Below are 20,126 nucleotides of genomic sequence, written 5' to 3' on the forward strand. Positions count from 1 at the left end.
TTATTTCAGTTAGTATACTGTTTTTGAGAGTCCCCATGTTGTAGTATGTGTCAGAACTTCAGTTCTTTTTATGGCTGAATAATACCCTGTCAGTTGTATACACTACATTTTGTTGTGTGTTTGTTGGTGGACACTGGGTTGTTTTCACCTTTGGGCTATTGTGGATAATGCTACATTTGATGGACATCAGTGTGCCAACGTGTGATTCAGTCTCTGTTTTCAATTCTTCTGTGTGTATACCTGGAAGCACAAATGCTGGGTCATATGGTTGACAGCAATTCTGACACGGTACTATGCACCCAAGGAAGAGCCACCCCCCCAAAAAAAGGGGCTATCGTAAAGTATTACAATTCTTATATTAGATTTTCCAAACCATACAGTATCTGGGTCATTAGAAGTAAGAGGAGAAAAATTGAGAAGTTGAGTTAGAAATCATACATAAAGTGGCACGTCAGAAACGATCAATTCGAAAAACAAAGCTTACCTATACAACTAAAGGACTCAAATATTGTAAGTAGTGATTCCGAATATTAATTTTGATCATAAAGTATCGGTTTATTTAATTTTGTATGGTTTCATGCTATTTAATGGGAGACATCATAATGATGGTGTTTTTCAACCTGTGGGACGTAATCCATTAGTGAGTTATCAAATAAATTCGTTTGTTATGACTAGCTTTTAAAAAAAATAAAATAGAAGTGAATAGAAAATACAAAAATGCATTGCACCTAGTTAAGGGTAAATGTTATTCTGTAAAACTTTTGTTTCATTTACCTGTGTGTTCTGTAAAATATTTCTTAATGTGGGATGTGATCAGAAAAAAAAATAGTTTGAAGACACTGGTCTAGTGGAAAGTCTGAGCTTTGGAATTAGTGAGAACTTGGTTTGATTCTGGGCTCTGGGTGGCTTCAGCCAGTGATACAACTTCTCTTGTGGCTCAGTCCCCTCATCATAAAAGGAGAATAATATCTACTTCTGTTTTGTGTTTGTGGAAAGATTAAAGATTACTTAAGTAGAATGCACAAAATATAGCCATTGATTAACAAATATACAATTACTTCCAAATTTTCCCTCAAATACTGCTCTCTATGTAAAAATGCTTCATGCACTAGAAGGAAGACGATATGTGTTATTGATGACTGGATCTGTTATGTCACAGTCTACTCTGAAAACATATTGGCTCAGTCTGTTTCTCCAATTTTACTTAGGCTTGAAGACACAGTTCTTTCCCCTTCCTATTCTCAGATTGTACTTGTCTATACCATGGATTTGGGGCACTTTACTATGCATCTGCCATATATATTCTAATTATTTTTCATAGTTCAACTAGTATCACAAACTTTCAGATCTCTTCTAGTGCTGAAAACAGTGCTGGATGAAAATGTATTGAGTTTTTAAAGGTCCCTATAGCACATCTTTGGCAAAGTATCTCTTACACAAGGGGAGCAGAGGAAATTCTGATTCCACCAGTATTTCTCACTCAACCTACTCCATGCTAAACAGTTCAGTTAGGCACTGTCATGTCTCAGGGTAGTACAAGTGGAAGGTGCGAACAGAGAAAGCACTTTATCTGAGGACAGTCGAAAATTAGATCCTGTTTTCCCCTCCCCGCTCCTATTCCCATGGGGAGGAGGCATTCATAAGCCCCGAGGACCGGGGCCCAGAAACCTGCTGGCGTCCTGAGCTCCAGAGGCTTGCCAGCACGCACGCTCTCCCGCACTGAGAGCCCTTCTTCCCAGATGAATTCTCATAGTATCACAGACGCGCGCAGCCTCGATCGATACTGGATGGCAGACGTGCTCCCACCGTCAAGTGTAGTCACAGGGCGGTGGAGTCAGCCGCCCTGCCGCTCTGTCGCAGCTTCTCATCAGCTCGATACCAGCAGAGGACGTTAACCCGTTCGCCGGCTGACACCCAACTCGTCGCCTCCCCGGCACCTGCTGCCCGGCGCCCTTCTTCTCAGCTCTGCTCCTGCAAAGTGGAGGAGGGGTGCGGGGGGGGGGGGGAGGGCTTTTTCATCAGCCTCCCACATGTGGCGGCAGCAGGGTCCCGCCCGCAAGGAGGGCGCTGTGAGGTGGCTTCTCTGCCCGGCACCCCAGACAGCCCCTGGAGGCCGCTGAGGCAGGGAGCGCCGAGCTTCCTCACTCTCCACACCTACCTTCTCGCGTCTTCGCCGGGTGGGCGGCAGGGAGGAGGCGCAGCTAAGCCGGGCCAGCACCGCCTCCCGCCTAGTGGACCCGCGCGAGCCCGGTCCCGTGAAAGCCCCGCCCCGGCGCCCGTTCCCACTCCTGATTGGCTGGTCCAGCCCGAAGGCGACCCGGCAGCCCCCCGGCCCTCGTCGCAGCTATAAAGGCGGCGGACGCATGACGGCCGCGGCGAAGCTCGGGCAGCTGCGGTGCTCGCCCTCTCGCAGACCCCGCGGCACCTCTGTCACTCTTTTGCCCCTGAGCCGTCCGACTCCACCATGCCTAGGGGCTTCCTGGTAAAGAGAACTAAACGGACGGGCGGCTCTTACCGAGTGCGCCTAGCCGAGCGGGTCTTCCCCCTCTTCCCCCGACCCCCGGGGACGCCGCCCTTCCCCGAGGAGGCTTCCAGTGCCCCTCAGCCCGGTGTGGAGCGGGAGGCACACCCAACTCCGGAGGAGGAGGAGGCCCGTGAACTGTCAGGGTCGTCCTGTCCGGCGGCTAGGGTGAGCCCAGCGGCGGGCGGGCGGGAAGGCGCGGAGTGGAGGGCGGATGGTAGGGAGGGTCCGGGGCCCAGCCCCAGCCCCACGAAGCCGGCGGGCGTGGAACTGCGCAGGGCATTCCTGGAGCGCTGCCTCAGCTCACCCGTCTCTGCTGAGTCCTTCCCCGGGGGCGCTGCCGCCGTGGCCTCTTTCTCCTGCTCGGTGGCACCAGCAGCTGCACCGACCTCGGGGGAGCAGTTCCTGCTGCCGCTCCGGGCACCGTTCCCGGAGCCCGCGCTCCATCCGGACCCCGCGCCCCTCTCGGCCACCTTGCACGGCCTGAAGCGGGCCACCGGCGGCGAGCGCCGCGCCAAGGCTCCTTCAGGCTGCGCATCTGGGCCCGCGGCCGCCGGAGTCAAGAAACCAAAGGCCATGAGGAAGTTGAGCTTCGCCGATGAAGTCACCACGTCCCCTGTTCTGGGCCTGAAGATCAAGGAGGAGGAGCCCGGGGCGCCGTCCCGGGGCCCCGGGGGTAGCCGCACGCCGCTGGGGGAGTTCATCTGCCAGCTGTGCAAGGAGCAGTACGCAGACCCCTTCGCTCTAGCTCAGCACCGCTGCTCCCGCATCGTGCGCGTCGAGTACCGCTGCCCCGAGTGCGACAAGGTCTTCAGCTGCCCTGCGAACCTCGCCTCCCATCGCCGCTGGCACAAACCGCGTCCCGCAGCGGCCAATGCAGCCACGATCTCCTCGGCCGACGGGAAGCTGCCCCCGTCGTCGTCCTCCTCGGATTCCGGGACTGTCGCATCTTTCCTGGCCGAGGGGAAGGAGAACAGCCGGGCGGAGCGAACTGAGGATCAGCACCCACGGGCCAGGGACAGCTCCGGGACGGAGCAGCACCAGGACAGCGCCCCACAGCCCGGCCTCCAGGTGCTGTCCCACCCCGAGCCTCCGCTTCCTCAGCTCCCTTATACGGCGGGGGTGTTGGGGCGCCGGGTGCCTGAGCCCGGCAGTGCCAGTGGTGTCGGGGGACCCGAGATCTTCGTGTGCCCATATTGCCACAAAAAGTTCCGTCGCCAAGCCTATCTGCGCAAGCACCTGGGCACTCACGAGGCTGGTTCGGCCCGCGCGCTCGGCCCCTGCTTTGGCTCGGAACGCGGCGGCCCCCTGGCCTTCGCTTGCCCGCTGTGCGGGGCGCACTTCCCGTCGGCAGACATCAGGGACAAACACCGGCTGTGGCATGCGGTCCGCGACGAGCTGCTCCTGCCCGCTCTGGCCGGGGCGCCTCCCGATGCACCGAACCCAGGCAGGGCACCCGACGGGGATGCTCAGCAAATTTTCTCGTGCAAGCACTGCCCGTCCACTTTTTTTAGCTCCCCGGGGCTGACCCGGCACATCAATAAGTGCCACCCCTCAGAAAGTCGGCAGGTACTGCTGCTGCAGATGCCGCTGCGGCCGGGCTGCTGAGGGCTGAGAGACGAGGAAGATTGTAAGGTGGGCCGTGGAGGAAACGATCCTGGGGATTTCTATGGGGTTTTCTTCAACTTGCGAGTTTACCCTCTTTCCTTATTTTCTCACCTGAAACTCTCAATAGTGTCAATGTTCCGCCTGAGGAGCGGACAGAGAAATGTAAAATCTCTCTCTAGAGCAGGTATGTATATGGTATAAGCGTTCCCGGTCAAGAAGTGTCAGCTTTAAATCTTCCTCACAAGATAGGATTCCCCCCGCCCCCACCAAACTCTGGAGACCCCAACGAATCCTATATGACTTGTAATTCCTATGGAAAGTCGCAGTGAGTGCGTGCATGTCTCTACAAAGGATTCTGGCTACCAAAAGTGGAGGTCCTTTTTTTTTTTCCTCTAGCCATCGCAAGCGCCTCTGTAGTTTCTGTCTCAATAGGGTCAGACGTCTTGCACTGTATATTCTGTGAATTAAAAGTTATGTGATTGGTGCCAAACTTACATTGGGTGGGTGGGAAATACAAGACCAGTGTCTGTGGGCAGGAAATGTAAGATGTTTACGCACTTTTGGGTGATGTGGAGCTCTCCTTGTAAACTTTCCTTTTCTCAATGCTTAGTCCACTCTGAAGCTAGTGTCTGGAGGTGGGGCATAACACCTCTTACTGAAAGGAGTTGAGACCCCTCCCAGATTCTCACCTCTAACCCTTTTGTGTGCAGTATTCAGGAAGATACTTTAAACCTTCAATATAAGCTTTTGGGAAATACAGAATTCATTTCCTAAAGTTTCAGTTTTAGTAGGGTTTCATCCAACTTGTTTTAATGCTTCTGTTGTAAATCTTATGTGTATTATATATGACACTGTGTTCAGCGTTAAGGAAGATGTTAATACTTATAACCCACTATGAAAATGAATGGCAATTCATTCAATATTTCAGCAGCAACCTGGTTTTGAATTTTTGTAAACCACATTTAGCATGCATTCTGTACCTATGCCCTAATAGCCAGAGTTTGGAACACTGGCTGAGTACTGCTGGACAGGTAGCCCATATTTGTAAGATGCTTACCACCAAATAAATGTACATAGCTGGTGCTTTGTTGTGTTCTGTGTTTGTCTAAAGAATCCCATTGAACACAGCCTGTTTCCAAATGCCACACTTCTCATCTCCCCAAAGCCAGTAATCTTGGTGACCCATTTAGTTGGAATACAGACAAGAGAAATTATATTTTGTAAATGATTATAATGGTGCATAAATGGGAGATTTTCCTTGGAAGTATGGCTGCATAGACTGAACTCCAAAAAGCAAGGGATATGTACTATTCTTCAAATATTAAAGATACTTTACCACCCAAAAATGTCAACAGAAAATATTTTACATATTTTCTTCTGTTTCAAAATTAGTGAATGGTTTATTTGAAGATGAGTAAAATGTTAACTGTGCTAATTAACTTCAGTCTTTTTAAGTTAGTATTTTCCCTCCAATTTGTTACATATTATCAAACCATTAACTTGTTCATTTTTTTAAAAAAAGGAAAAGCATTATAGAAATTTGTAAGTAGGTATTTTATCTTTTTTGCAGTTCTTCACTTTGGTTGTGGGAAACTGTTTGTATTGTTTAATCTTGTTCCCAGAGCTCTCTCTATCCATGTTTTTCCTTTATATAAGCTTTAATGGGAATTTTAGTTTATTTTCTACATAGTTTCATAGGAATTTTTTATTTACAAGGAAATCCAAAATTTTATGTGCACAGGAACTCTGAAAGCTTCCTTTACAAACTGTAAAAAATTTTGTTCCTGAATATATATTACCAAAAAAAGTAAAATTTAAGTAATCAAAGAAGCATTTAAGTGAGCTAAATAGAGGCTTTATTAACCAAGTGCACTGGAGGAAGTTTCTGGTGAGACGCTATGAAAGTGAAAAATCTCCTATTTTTAGTAATTGTGGTAGGATCTCCGAGAAATAAACTGGGGTGTATCCAAAGAAGAGAATTAGAATTCATTTTTCATGATTAGTTAAGATAAACCTAGGTTCATGCTTTATGGCCCTGCTTATTAAGTCTGAAAAAATATAAAAGACCACTCATGAACACAAAATGATAAGAATATTTTTATTGTATTATTAAATACCATCTTTTTTCCACTGTTACAAATTTGTAGATACTACATGAATGATGATACATAATTTATATTTTATAGTTTGCCGATATGATGTATTTACACATGCAGTTAGTACCAATGTCATGCTACATTTCCTTAGGAGATGCTCGTTCAAAAAAAAAAAACGTGAGCAAAATGTGAGCAGCTTATCTACTGTAGGAAAATATTTCTGGAGGGTGGAATGTATACCAACCTGCACCTGCATGTTCAGTATTAACAATATTAGATTAATTTAGACTCCTGGGTCATGTTCCCTTTTCTTTTAAAATAATACACATAATTTAAGCCACACACTTAGAAAAGTTTTCTTCTTTTTTTTCTACCCACCCCACCTCATTCTTCCCTTTTCGGTATTTAAGAAAGAACATAGATATACCAGGGTCCAGCAGCCAATAATAAGGGGCCATAATCTCAAAACAGAAGTGGCATTTAACCGTGATACCATTTAAAAAGCAAAACATTAGAAAAATATTTGGAAGCTAAACATGAATCAGAGTTCAGCAGTGATTTTTCTGGTTATTAGATATGTCATGGCATCACCTGCTGCACAGCCAAGAAATGAGACACTGCTTTGGGAAGAAAAAGGTAATGCTAAAATTATTTCAGCTGGAACTTGAGATGCTAAAAGACCATTTAAGTCGTTTATTTTGATAACATAAATAATCCATACACATCAAGTGTATTAACAGATCTGTAACTTTTGCCACAACGTTACAAATGTTTAAAGATGTACATTTATTAAAAAATTATATATTTACTGAGCCATGAAGTTGTAATGGGGCATGATAAAATCATGAGGCTATCTGTCCAATTATATTTTGGCTCAAAGTTAATTATGAAATTGAAAGTAAAACTACTTGGACATAATTATCGAGGGAAGGTAAAGGGTATAGAATAAAGCTTCACCCCTTACCCCCCATATGGCAGCTTGGAGTGTGGGGGAAAAAACCAACCAAATAAACAACCCAAATCTAAAATACTAAGTTACAAATTATTTAAATCCAGTGTTTTCTAAAATAAATGTTCAGGAAGGAACATGCATATTACGGCAAACACAAAGCCTGGAAGGGTTAACGCCATGTTCATGCTAAGGTGGCTACTGGTGACCACTGCCAGGCTGCTGTCTCCTTAGGATTTATTGGCGGAGCCAGAGGAGCGACGCAGCTTCATGGACATGCGGCTTTTGCTCGTTCGAGGAGACATTGGAGAGGCCAGGTCGGCCCCGTCTACCTGCGCCGCTGTGGGAGTTTCACTGGGTAGGATCTCTGGGTAGGAGCCTGTGGGAAACAGCAAGCACATTAGTGCAAATCCTCTGGCTCTCCTCCTACAAGAGTAATTTCTCTGCTACAGATCCAAAGACCTTAGTGAGGTCTTTTGAGAAGAAAGAGCAAGCCCCAAATTTGCTTGTTACAAAAGTCTACTAGTATTTTATTTAAAACCCAGTGATCTGGTGGCTCATGTCATCATAGTAGCCAGAAAGCACCAATAATTATTTCCAGAACCAGAACCAACCAGAGAGCTCCCCAGAAGAAGCAATGGGAAGCAAGATCTTTAGGACAGAAAGGACAGGGATCCAAAGCACCATCAGCATGCACGTGAGGGCTTAAGAAGCAGGTGAGAAGGACCAATTCCTATCTCTCGGGTACAGAATATAATCAACAAAAGGGCCTTCACTGCTCAAACTGGAAAATAAAACAGCACCAAGCATTCCCAAAAGGGACTTAGTAGTATAAGACCATTAAACATGCTAGGAAGTTAAATTTAAATATGTTTTTAAGAAGGAACAAGATAAATTCCAGGGGGAGAGGAGGGTGAGGACAAGATCTCTCATCTGAAAGTCAGTTCAAAAAGAAAAAACTGCTCTTTCTCAAAGTGTCTCAATTTAGAAGAGATAAGTGATGCTCTTGTTTTCTTAAACTTCTGTAGTTACCAGTAGAGTCAGTAGATGTAATATTTGAAAGAAGCAAAAAAAATGAGTTCAAATTGGAAAATTCTTCATACCATGTACAAAGTAGTTCTTCACTTTTGTATGTTATTTCTATGAATTATGATTCTCTACACACTTCACACACTATAGGCACTCAAATATTTCGTTAAAAATAAAAACCCCTGAAAAAACAAAAAATCTGCAAATAACAAAATTTTTAACATTCTGTATATTTTGAGGCACTTTAATCCAGGTTTCCTTTATGTACATAAAAATTATCTTTATGTGTGTCACAAACAAAGGTACATGACACAGGCTGCAGGCTTCAACCGACATAGCTCCTTACTCTGTAGGAAACTTTTGGCACATCTGTTAGCCACTGGAACTCCTCACTGACGCTCTGAGCTTGGGATACTTATACTACTACTTCCATATAATGAAACACTTGTGCCCAAGTTGAAGGTATGAATATTTAAAAAGAAACAATACCGTTCAATAGAGGTACAGATCCTACTGACATGTCTTAGGAAATTAAGAATGTATCTCTGTAGAACACTTCAAAATGTTTTCAAGGTCAAATAGTATACTCAAGAACAAGCGTATATTGTCAAGGAAAAAATATTTTATCACTAATCCTAATTCAGGTAAATTGTCCTCTTTTTCAAAGTAACTTCTCCAACATTCTTTTCTAACTGAAATGAGGTTGGCCTTCAAAATACAAGAAGGACATGTACTTCTCTGTTCACCTTTACTCTTCCCAAAGATCTGAACTGGTTCATACTGGACCCATACTGGAAATCTTAGAGAATATGAATCCACGGCCCTTTTGAGGGGAGCACTGCAGATGGATGGCAGAAGGAAGGTGAAGAGCAGTAGCTCATGCTTTTTGGGTAATGCATACTTATTTCCGGCCAGTCATGAGAGGCCTTCCCATGTCTGTTTACCTTGAGATGGCCAATGTTTTCTAGTGGAGGTTTTGGGAGGAAGAGAACTATCACTGCATTTCTTTCTTTGTTGTGAATGAAGAAATGGAGTAGCAAGCAGAAGTGAGAAAACAAAAGAGAAGAGAGATAACAGATATGAGCGACATAGTGCAGAATTTTACAGGTGTTAACAGAGAAGCAGAGAAGACAGTAATCAGGTTTTATGAAATACAATTGGGCATGCGATGTGTTAGGGTGATGAAGTTTTACAATGGACAAATGCTTTGTACATTCAAATGTTATACTTACCCACTAACAAAACAAGTTCAAATAGGAAAAAAGAAAAGAAAAAAAAGGTCTATGAGCAATTCTATAAACATCTACCTTTTAAAGTGTTCATTGCACTGGTGGCAGGTTATCCTAATCACTCAATCATAAATTCTCTTGGGCTGTACTGTCCAACATGGTAGCCACAGCCACATTACAGTTAATTAAATGAAAATTTAAAATTTGGCTCCTTGATGCACTAGCCACTTTTAAAGTGTTTAGCAGTCACAAGTGGTTAGTGGCAACCCTAATGGACAGTGCAGACACAGAATATTTCCATCATCACAGAAAGGAATGCTGCTTAGAGTATGCCAAATTCAAAGAATATTTTTCTTCAGAAACAGCAATTCCTCTATGTCCCCTTTACTGCCTTCAAGGTGAAACCCCTTTCAGTCAACTGAGTCAAATCAGACTTTTTAGTATGTGTGTGCTATACAGCTATTAGGACCTCCTCACGTTTTAGCAAAAGATATTTGTGATGGATACTCAGCATACCCAAATTCCATAAATAATCGATGGTGGATAGATCTCAATTTTAGATTTAAAGAATAATGTGATACTTGCACTTCATTTCACATCCTACTCTAAGTGTTGACTTACGTCACCTGAGACATAAAGAATATTGATTTATTTCTATCAATAAAATATTCTCAAGTATCAAGTTTAAAAAGTATACGCTCCTATGTTTTACAAAATGTATCTATTACTAATGTTTTTACAGTACTCACACAGACTGGTGTCTATATCTGGATGGTACAATATATTGATTCGTACTTTGTACACTGATTACAATGAACTTTATTACAAGAAACATGAAGAATATGACTTTGGGGATCTATAAAGATTATAAAAGGGCACTTAATGGATCATTATTTGTTGTGGCTTTGATTATACTACTTGCTGACAGGTATGACCCATTTAAAACTGCTAAAGTTACTGGAGGTACTAAACGATGCCTTTAAAAATGTGACTTTGAAAGCAGTTCTAAATAATAATGAACTAAGAGGTAGTGTCATGTTAGAAACAGCATGGGCCTGGGTTAGACAGACCTAAGTTAAATGACAAGTTTAGTTTGCTGGATACTGGGCAAACTAACCTGAGATAGTTTTCTTATTTGTAAAATGGAAACAATACTAGCTGTATTCCAAAGTTGTGGGAATGAATGCCTACAAATGCAAAGACCCTGGCATATAGCAGGTATATATTAAGTGTATACAATAAAACTACAATAAGAGCAAAAATTAACAGACTTTAAATCAAAACAGATGAAGATTAGAAAAGATGGGATAGAAACTAGAAATAGTTTTTGAAGAAAATGACCAATAACAAAATGTTAATTGGTAAAATGTGGAGAACATAACCGTTTAGTTTGGGGGAAAATAGAGCATTTATCCACTTTTATGTTAATATTCCTACAACATAACCTTTGTTAAAGAACAGATCACCCAAATAATCTTACTGCTTTAATATCGGTAAAGGAGTAGATACGTGGTTAAGATTAGTGTGGATGCACCACTGAATGTCATAAAGTTAACACATAATTTAAAATAAAATAACACAGAAATACAGGCAAACATGAGGTTTCTTATTAAGATATTCAAAAACTACCATTACTGCAGACTGAGAACATATCAGTCTAAACTTGTCATATTTTATCTCCTTACAAATAGGAAAACTGGATTTAAGATAAATGGATTCATTTGAGTTCATGGAGATAAACAGGAGAACTAGGATTTAAATCCAGATAAGTCTGACTTCCAAAGCCCATAGTTCTCCCATGGCAACCTTAAAACTATATAAAAAATAATGAAGATTTTTCAATGGATGGAAAAGTAGAGCCTTCAAAATAAAAATTTTTAACAAACTCTAATTTGCAAACAAGACCGGTTACTGGGCAATTTCTTTCCTCCCTCAATATCAAGAAGGGACTGAAAATATTTAGACTAAATGAATCATTATATTAGTTAAGATCATGCACTCTGAAGTCAGACTTGACTTTAGCAGGTGACTGGGTAAACTTTTTTGGTTTTCATCTCACAGAAGATTCAATGAGAGGATGCACAGTGATTGTTCAATTACTGTTATTTTCATCATACAAATTTTATATCTGAATGGTCTATGTGAAAACCGAACCTAATAATTATTGTTATTAAAGGTTAATGGACTTTAATATTATTTGCTTCTTGGTCAACATACAAGCCAAATTTCTAAGTTCAAAATACTGAAAAGAGAATATACTTGGTTGCTTTAAATTTCAGGCTAACCTACTGATAAATAAATATCATTAGGAATTTGTTTTTAAAAACACAGTAAACAAACTTATAGCTTATATGTCAAAGGTAGTTGATTTTCTATTGGCACTCACAAATAATATTTAGGATATATATAAAATAACTATCTTCTGAAAAGCTAAAATCTTTTCTTCTAGATCATTTCAAAGCCTGGGAAAAGGAGAAAACTTTAATGGCTAAATTTTGATGATTCATTCCATTGAAAGATTCAAAGAGATGGGCCTGACAATTGTAATACTGTCTCATCTACATGTGGCAATATAGATTTTATGAATTAATAGCAAAACTGGGGTTGGAATAAAGAAAGATTAGATTCTACTCTAGGTCTTCATAATCATTATTTGGATTATTTGAATCTTATTACTAATTTTTAGAATATTTACTTAGGAACCTATATGTTTTCTAAAGGTAATTATACAAAGTGGTATGTATATGTAGATATACGTATTACGAGTATATACAGCTGACCCTTGAATGTGGGGATTAGGGGTGCCAACTCTCTATGTAATGTGCCTGTGACTTATAGTCAGCCCTCTATAATGCAGTTCTCCCTATAGGTAGGTAGGTCTTGTTCCTCTGTATCTGTGGTTCTGCATTCACGGATTCAACCAAACTAATATTGTGCAGTACTGTAAAATGTGCTACTGAAAAAAAAATGCATGTGTAAGTGGACCTGTGCAGTTCAAACCCATGTTGTTCAAGGGTCAACTGTACATGTATATGCATATATGTATGTATATATGTGCATATTCAGAGGGAGTCAAATACCAATCAACCCTTTACTATTTAAAATACTAAAATTTCTAACACTTTGTAGAGAAACAAATCCAAAGGGAGGTATCTAACACTAGCTCAACTAAAATAATAGAGTATTAGAGGTAATTCTAGATATGCTACTAACAGAATGTATTCAAAAATACTTATGGCTGATGATAGTAAAAAAACATAACACTGGAAAAGACTTGGGATGGGGGAGAAAAGACAAGACTTACTTTGAGAAGATAATGTGACATTAGGGGAAAATATCAGGATTTTGAACTGCCAATATAATCTGACCAAAAAGAGGAGTAATTTCAAAGTTTAGAGTCAGAGGAGAGGTGTTCATGAATATTAAGACATTGAAAAAGAAAGTCACTGTAAAACTTTTGATATTTTCCACACACATGCCTGACAAAGATAAAGGGATTTTTTTCCTGTAATTTTTTTTAAAATAAAGGACATGAAAAATCTAATAATGTTTTAATGTGGTTATGGAAGATCAACAACGTGTGACATCACGATATCTCCCTCAATGACCTTAGGGATAAAAATAATTTCCCTTAAGTATCAGTCTACTGCTACAGACAGAGTCCATTTTGAGAAAATACAGTTATGAAATTTATGGATCAACTATGATACACCAAAAATGTTTTTCATGTCTATTTAAATAATACTAACAATTACCTAGAAAAATCCTCCTTGGATTTCAATGTCATCACAACTGATAAATTACTGTTATACAGGAAGTAGGTATTAAATAAGCTTGAGCCAAGTAAAGTAAACTTAAGGTAGTATTTTTCCACTATTCTACTGAATAGAATTATATTATTATAATATTATAATTCTATTGGTTTGAAGGAACAGATTATATCCTTTATATGATTATTATATTGATATTCCTTTAAAACATAATTTCAATTTATTGTATTAGTATTGATTAGTATTAGTTTATATAGATGTGGTATGCATAGGCTTATCTAAATTGATTCTCATCTGCAGTTCTGAATGCCATTTCCTCAGTGTGGCAAATCAATTTTTTCATTATATTAAAAAGTAATAATGAACCTAAAAATCTTCACACTACTATGCAATTTTTGCAAACCATAAGTCAGGTCCATATAGCTATTATGTGGCCTATTTTATGTCTTCTCTCTACACTTTAAAATAACTTTAAAGGGAGTTCTGCATGTATCAGTTGGTTTGTGATAGGAAAATAAAAATTTGAGCTGACTGGGGAAAACAATCATTCTTCAGATGTCATTATGTTTTTGCTACTGTAAACGGGTAAAGGTTTCCTTTTTTACATTATTGTGTTGAGTTGAAAACCACTCTGGGGTCTCTCTGGGGGTCTAGGGGTGAAGACTTCACTTTCCAATGTCAGGGAGCTAAAACCCCACATGCCTTGGGTCCAAAAAACCTAACACAAAACAGAAACAATATTATAACAAATTCAATACAGACTTTAAAAATGGTCCACATTAAAGGAAAAAAAAAAACCACCTTAAAACTACTCTGATAAAAATTTTAACTTTCATAACTATTCAAGTCTATAAAAAAGCATAAAAATGTATTCAGTAATATTGGAAAAGTTATTTACAGGTAAAAAGACCTTGTAAAAAAAATTCAAGGTCATGTTTCTAGTGTTTCCTAAAAGCAAAGACAACTGAAAAAAAAATTAACCAGGGACTTTGCTGGTGGTCCAGTGGCTGGGACCTCTGGGCTTCTTCTAATGTGGGGGCCAGGGTTCATCCGATCCCTGGTTGGGGAACTAGATCCTGCAAGCTGCGACTAAGACCAGGCACAACCCCCTCACCTCCAAATTAACCAAAGAGCCTTGACTTGGCTGCTGTATCATCCTTTACCTAATGTCTCAGAATGTGAGAATACTACTTACTTCCCATATTATGTATCTGGTCAAATGTGCAGGATAATACATAAAATATAAGAAAAACATTAAGAACAGGAATATGAAGGACTCCAGCTAGTAAACAACTACAACATAAAAACTGACAGCCTGTATACATTTAAGGGGAAAAGTTAGTCTGAACATGGTCTAATCAATATTTTCACTTGTGAAACTTATGGTTCAACTATATGATACACAAAAGTGTTCATGTCTATTTCAATAATGTCTGATATTTTATCAGATATTCTCTATTATTAAAAATGAAATGTCCAGGTATACTTAACTAGTTTTTACTTTGTTGTTCATTAATTTATTTTTAGTATCTTTCTTTTACCATCATTCTTAATGCCAAGCTGAGTAATTTCAGATAGTGTCAATCCACCAAAGCAAACATTAAAAGACTTTTTAATCTTTCAAAAGATTGAACCCAGTCTAATATAATTTTCTCTTTGTTAGGTATTTTATATTATTAATTGAAAGGGCTCCAAGTTTCTTTGTAAAATTATTTTTATAATGGCCAATTAAGTGGGTGACAGGAACGGAAACTTTAATTTCACAGACTAAACCTCAATTGAGAATTATTGTTATTTTTTTCAAACCAATTAGGCCAGAAGAGGAGTACTGTGCCTATTAAACTTATTTAATACAAAGAAAACTTATATAATATAAAGAGAATTTGAAGGCTTGTTATAATGAATTCCAAGTATACTGTATTCTTTTTTCCTGCTTCCCCTGAACATCATTAAAAAAGTCTTTGTATTTCAGGTGCCTAGTACAGTGTAAGGCACACAACAATAACTATTTGATGAGTAAGGATATCCAGTAACAATGCAACACATTACAAAATACAGACACACCATTTCAGTTCAGGAGGACTACTTTTTCATGCTGAGAAACAAAAAGGTCAATACAACAAGGTGTAACTAACTTCAACCAAGGGTTCTATTATTAGTTATTTTTATCCCAGAACCAATGTTAGTGTTTCATGCAGACCTAGGTTAGTAAGTAGAATTCTGGAAGAAATTTAGTGACAATTTCTGAAATGTTTAGTATGAACCAGGGCAGTGTTAAGTTTGCTTATTAACTGAGTTACAAGCTTAGTGCTTGCTAATTTTTAAAAAAGGAAATGGGGGAAGAACAAAGGGTGTTTTGTGTGACACTTTGTCTTACCTTCAGATAAACAGAACTGATATTTAATGATCTAAAGAGGGAAAATAAAATAAATGAAACAATCATAAGGAGTGCAAAGTATTACAGAATAGGAAGGCCATGAGTCATTTATTTTCTTACTGATTTCTTCAAAATTAGTTAATTGTAAAAATGCAGTACCCTCTTATAATCTTCAGTATTACAAATAATTTAATCTGTTAAGTACTTCTAAATCTAGACCAGTTATTTTAACTTTATTTGTAAAATCAGAACAAATAAGGCAATATTCTTGGCCATAAAATTTGATCCTCCGAATTTGAGAGTGCCTGCTCAACTGTGTTTCTTTTGCAGATACTTCAGCAATGATTCTGTGAAACAAAATTGTTACTGCCCTTTAGCTAAGATAAAATGTAGTGTATGTGTTTTTAATGAAGACGGTTGATGTTTAAAAGAACTGTATTTAGGTAAAAGAAAGTATAAATCAAATTTATAGGCCAAATATGAAAATAATGATGAAAAATATCTATACTTCAATGACTGGAATTGTATGCAACTAAGTTTTTCATTAAGAGTTTTTTTTCTCAGAACAAAAGGGTATTGCATTTCAAGTTCGAATAATGACCAGTAACTAATACTTGCTTTTAACCTTACCGGCATCAGATGGTAAATGATGGTAGGGAGCTGGAGAAAAAACCTGTGCTGCAAAATCTTCAAATGTCGTTGGTTCTAAATGGTGCTGGACAATCGTTTGCAGATACCGTGCTCTCTCCTCATAGCTGATTTCCTTCAGTTAAGGTTGAACTTAAATGCAGCTTACATTGGAAAAGAACAGATCTGCTCAAAAAGGCCTATCACTGCTAAGCCATTACTTCTTAATAAATATATTCGCCAACTATCCTTGCATATCACTAAGAGTATGACTTTGTAAAGAGTAAAAAATTATAGCTATTAACGTAAGTTTACTCTTCCAGACACCATTATACCTGGTAGCTTAACAGGGATACATTTATTAGAATATAACTAACAGAAACTGTTGGAAGAAAGAAAGGATAACAGTTTACTTGGAAGAGGATTCAACTGCTACCAGGGTAGCCTAGGCTCATCTTATCTGGTTAATCAGCTTCGATCTGCAATGTACTCTGAAAAGCCACATGATAAATATTATAATGCTGCTTAAAATACTATGTCTGAAATTCTATTTTTCATTTGCAATGATTTATTGTGAAAAATTCCTGCATATCTTCTTCTTTTTCTAAATCCCTGCATTTTCCCAACAATTGTTCTCATTTTGAATGGAAGACTACTGTTGCTGTAATCCTTGAATAACTCCATGCAGTTAAGATAAATACACAGTTGAATCTGTATGTCAGAAAAAAATACCTAGTCAATTATAACACTGAAACAGGCAGGAATATTTGCAAAGAGTCCACAGGACTCCTAAATACTGTCTAACAAAAGCATCTACAGGGCACTGACACTGACAGAAAAATACTGTACTTCCCTTTCACCACATTTTCTTCTCTGATATTATTGACAAGCAACCAGTACCTTGAAGTGTTGTTGCTTTTGAACAACCCACTCCAGGCTTCCTGTTTCAGCAGGCCTGATTGTGCTGTTAGCACAGAGAGGGCGAGAAAGAGAGAGAATATTTCTGTTGTTCACGAAAGCAACTATGGAAATGGCTGTCAAAATGTAGAGCAGCAGGCAGCAACATACAATTATCAGGAAAAACTCACATGCTGACTTCATGTCGTATAGTTCCTGAACTGAGAAATCAGTTAACCTTTCTGCCACAACTTTTGAAAGTTTTCCTGCTGTACTCAGTGTGCTATGTTGATAGGCTTTACATAAAACATATAAATAAGTATGAAGGATAATAAAAATTTGCCTATTGCTTCTTCTCTATTCACTGAATTTTTGCTAAAACCCATTTTAATATTTTACCCTCAAAATTCATTATTCTCTCTTTTTAAAATTGCAATTCAATTGTTGTTCTTCAGTTCTTTAAACTGTAGACCAGGTCTATAATCAAGACCAAGAAAAAAATTTGAGAGGAAGATAATTTAAAATGTTAATTCAGTGGGAGATCCCATAGCAAGTTGCATTTACAAGGCATTATTGAGAGAAACAAAGTTAAGTCTATATTCATTATGCACTTAAGACTGTGATGTCTTTTGCCATCTAAATGATTTGAGTAATCTCTTATACTACATTTTATGTATCAAATATTCAAATAATCTTAATTCCAATTCCTTATAATCCATTATTTTCACTTCTGGGGCTGAACTTCAAAATAATTTCACTCCTGCAATGGGGAGCAACAGGAAAAGATGCTATATTAAAATGATCAGCAGTAAGGATTTTATAGAAGGATCATGCAGACATTTTTGAGTGTTAACCTAGAAAAGTAATATAGCACTTTTAAAAGAGAGTATATGGTTATAAATGAAAGGGGATGAAACTGATGGTTCAATCTAAATAATACCACATATCTCACAACTTGTTGGAAAGTACTTTTTTCATTGGGGGAGATTCACAGCTGCCGAATTTTCTGCAGTTAATAGAGTCCTTTGATTCACAGCAGTGCCCCTTGTACAAAAAATACTGGCCTTTGTGTATTACCAGAAACTAATTTTCTATTTGGCTGAAAAGGGAAAAATGGGGTTATTGCTTCTCCCTCCTACAGAGCTTTTCATTATGCCTGATGCACTCAACTTCTAAGCTCTTCTGAGAAAAAAAATAACTGAAGAGGCAAGAGGTAGAAAAATGAGCTTGTTAGCACATTAGAAGTGAAGTATCTTGGTGGGCCCTAGAAATTCCCAGTGGTGTGTTAACTTATCACTCTATGCATGCTGGCACTGATAGTCTCCCAATTGATCACTCTCTTTTCGCACCAAAGGTGCTGCCAGGAAGCAAAGGCTGAAGGCCCACAGGAGAACAGTCTGCTATCAAAACAAGCTGTTTTTAAAAGTCTGCTTGAATGGGTAAAATGCTTCATGAAAAGTAGGGTGGAGACACCTACCTGCTTTTAAAATGCTCTACTTTCAGAGGGCCTATAAATGAAATATTTTACTTTATCTTATTCTATTTAGAGTTTACACAAAAATTAGGCAGAGAGAAAGCAAATTTAGTATTTCTAAAGCAAGGAGAATACTTCCAAAGTAGTAAAATTTATTAGAACAAGAAATGAATATCTAGAAAAGATACATTTTGGGGTATAATTCTATTTTACTATATAAAAGGTGATTCATAAAACTCTGAAGAAACTTCAATATATAAAACTATACAAACTGAAATTATCTAGACATAATGTATTCATTTTGTAGAAAAACCACATGATGTATTTAATAAAATTGCAAAAAACATTAGAGGTAATAATGCTCACTAAACAATTTTTAAAGTCCAAGTATAGGTGGCAGAGTAAAGGAAAACAATCACTGATGGTTGAATTTAAATGAAAAACTGTAACGGTGATGTCTGCAGTTTCCTTTTGGGGGATTATTTTCAGAAAATAGCTTAGTAACAGTAGACTACAGTAAACCACATTCTAAAAGCTAAATTCTTTTTAATTTTCCAAGTTTGCTGTAGTGAAATAAAGCACAAACAATAATATCAAAGCAACCCAATCTACATACTTACGTCTTTTCTTCTTTTACTTTGGAAAACATATATTAAGGTGATATACTGAACTTGAAGTACTTAAACCATAATCCTGAGTCCACAAACAAGGAGCCTTTTGTGACTAAGATGATTATAAAGTTCCAAACAGTGATGTTAGCATCTGCAATGGTAACCATAATTCCAAACAGTTAATTCCTACATGTCCTTAAAATAGGTTACCCACTTACTCCTTAAAAGGCAGCTCTCTAGGGAAGAGTTATTAGTACCTACAAATTGAGTGGCCTACACAAACCTGATGGATAATAACAATTCAAGCTATATTCCTACTGCAATTGTATGTTGCCATTGGCATTGAAATTACAAATGAAATGGGTGAGATGCTAAAAAGGTGATGGCATACTTACAAATTCAGAGTAAAACTTAAAGTACAAGTCTAAGTTGAATTAAGACAGTTTTTGTTGCAAATCTAAAACAACCCAAGCCAAAACTAGCTAGTAAAAAACCATTTGATGAAGGAGACTTTTGGCTGGTAGGAATCTTTAATACAGAACTAGCCAATCAAAAGAAATAACACACAGGTGCTGCAATCACAGCAATATAATTATCCACTAATCCTCCTTTCCTTCTACTTTCTGCAAAAGCAGAAATGGGGGGAAGAAGTATTACCCATTCTAAAAATAAGAAAAAGGAACTAAATATTTATAGTATAAATAGTTTAAACCCAATCTGTACTTCATTAACACAATGTTAACATCAGTATGCATTTTAAGTAACTACTTTTGATTTTAAACTTACATGTGAAATAATAAATAATGGCCCTGTGTCACTGGATCAAGATCAGCTGTCATGAAACTAGGGTTCAATTTCAGCCCACTCCTGGAAAGAGATGCATGAATTCTCTGTGCCACATCTTAATGTGAATGTTAAAAACAGTTATTTTGACCTCT

The 20,126-nt window shown here is 38.7% G+C and overlaps 2 protein-coding genes across 7 annotated transcripts in view; one reads left to right on the forward strand and one right to left on the reverse strand.

Moving 5' to 3' along the window:
• The first annotated feature begins 2,464 nt into the window (after positions 1–2,464).
• INSM2 (INSM transcriptional repressor 2) lies at positions 2,465–4,129 on the forward strand. The gene has a single exon (NM_001144080.1). The coding sequence runs from the start codon at positions 2,465–2,467 to the stop codon at positions 4,127–4,129; it is 1,665 nt and encodes a 554-aa protein (NP_001137552.1).
• A 2,073-nt stretch (positions 4,130–6,202) lies between these two features.
• RALGAPA1 (Ral GTPase activating protein catalytic subunit alpha 1) overlaps positions 6,203–20,126 on the reverse strand; it is a 211,099-nt gene continuing 197,175 nt past the window's right edge. For 5 of the 6 annotated variants that reach the window (XM_005222080.5, XM_059879341.1, XM_059879343.1 and 2 more), the window contains 2 exons: positions 16,210–16,334; positions 6,203–7,553 (listed from right to left, as the gene is read on the reverse strand). In XM_005222080.5, coding sequence (XP_005222137.1) covers positions 7,405–7,553; positions 16,210–16,334 — 274 coding nt within the window. In that variant the 3' untranslated portion in view covers positions 6,203–7,404. Of the gene's footprint in view, positions 7,554–15,579; positions 15,611–16,209; positions 16,335–20,126 lie in introns of all 6 variants that reach the window. The other variant, XM_010817182.4, reaches the window with a different exon arrangement.

The sequence above is a fragment of the Bos taurus genome, chromosome 21 (assembly GCF_002263795.3).
Source record: "Bos taurus isolate L1 Dominette 01449 registration number 42190680 breed Hereford chromosome 21, ARS-UCD2.0, whole genome shotgun sequence".
Lineage (NCBI taxonomy): Eukaryota > Metazoa > Chordata > Mammalia > Artiodactyla > Bovidae > Bos > Bos taurus.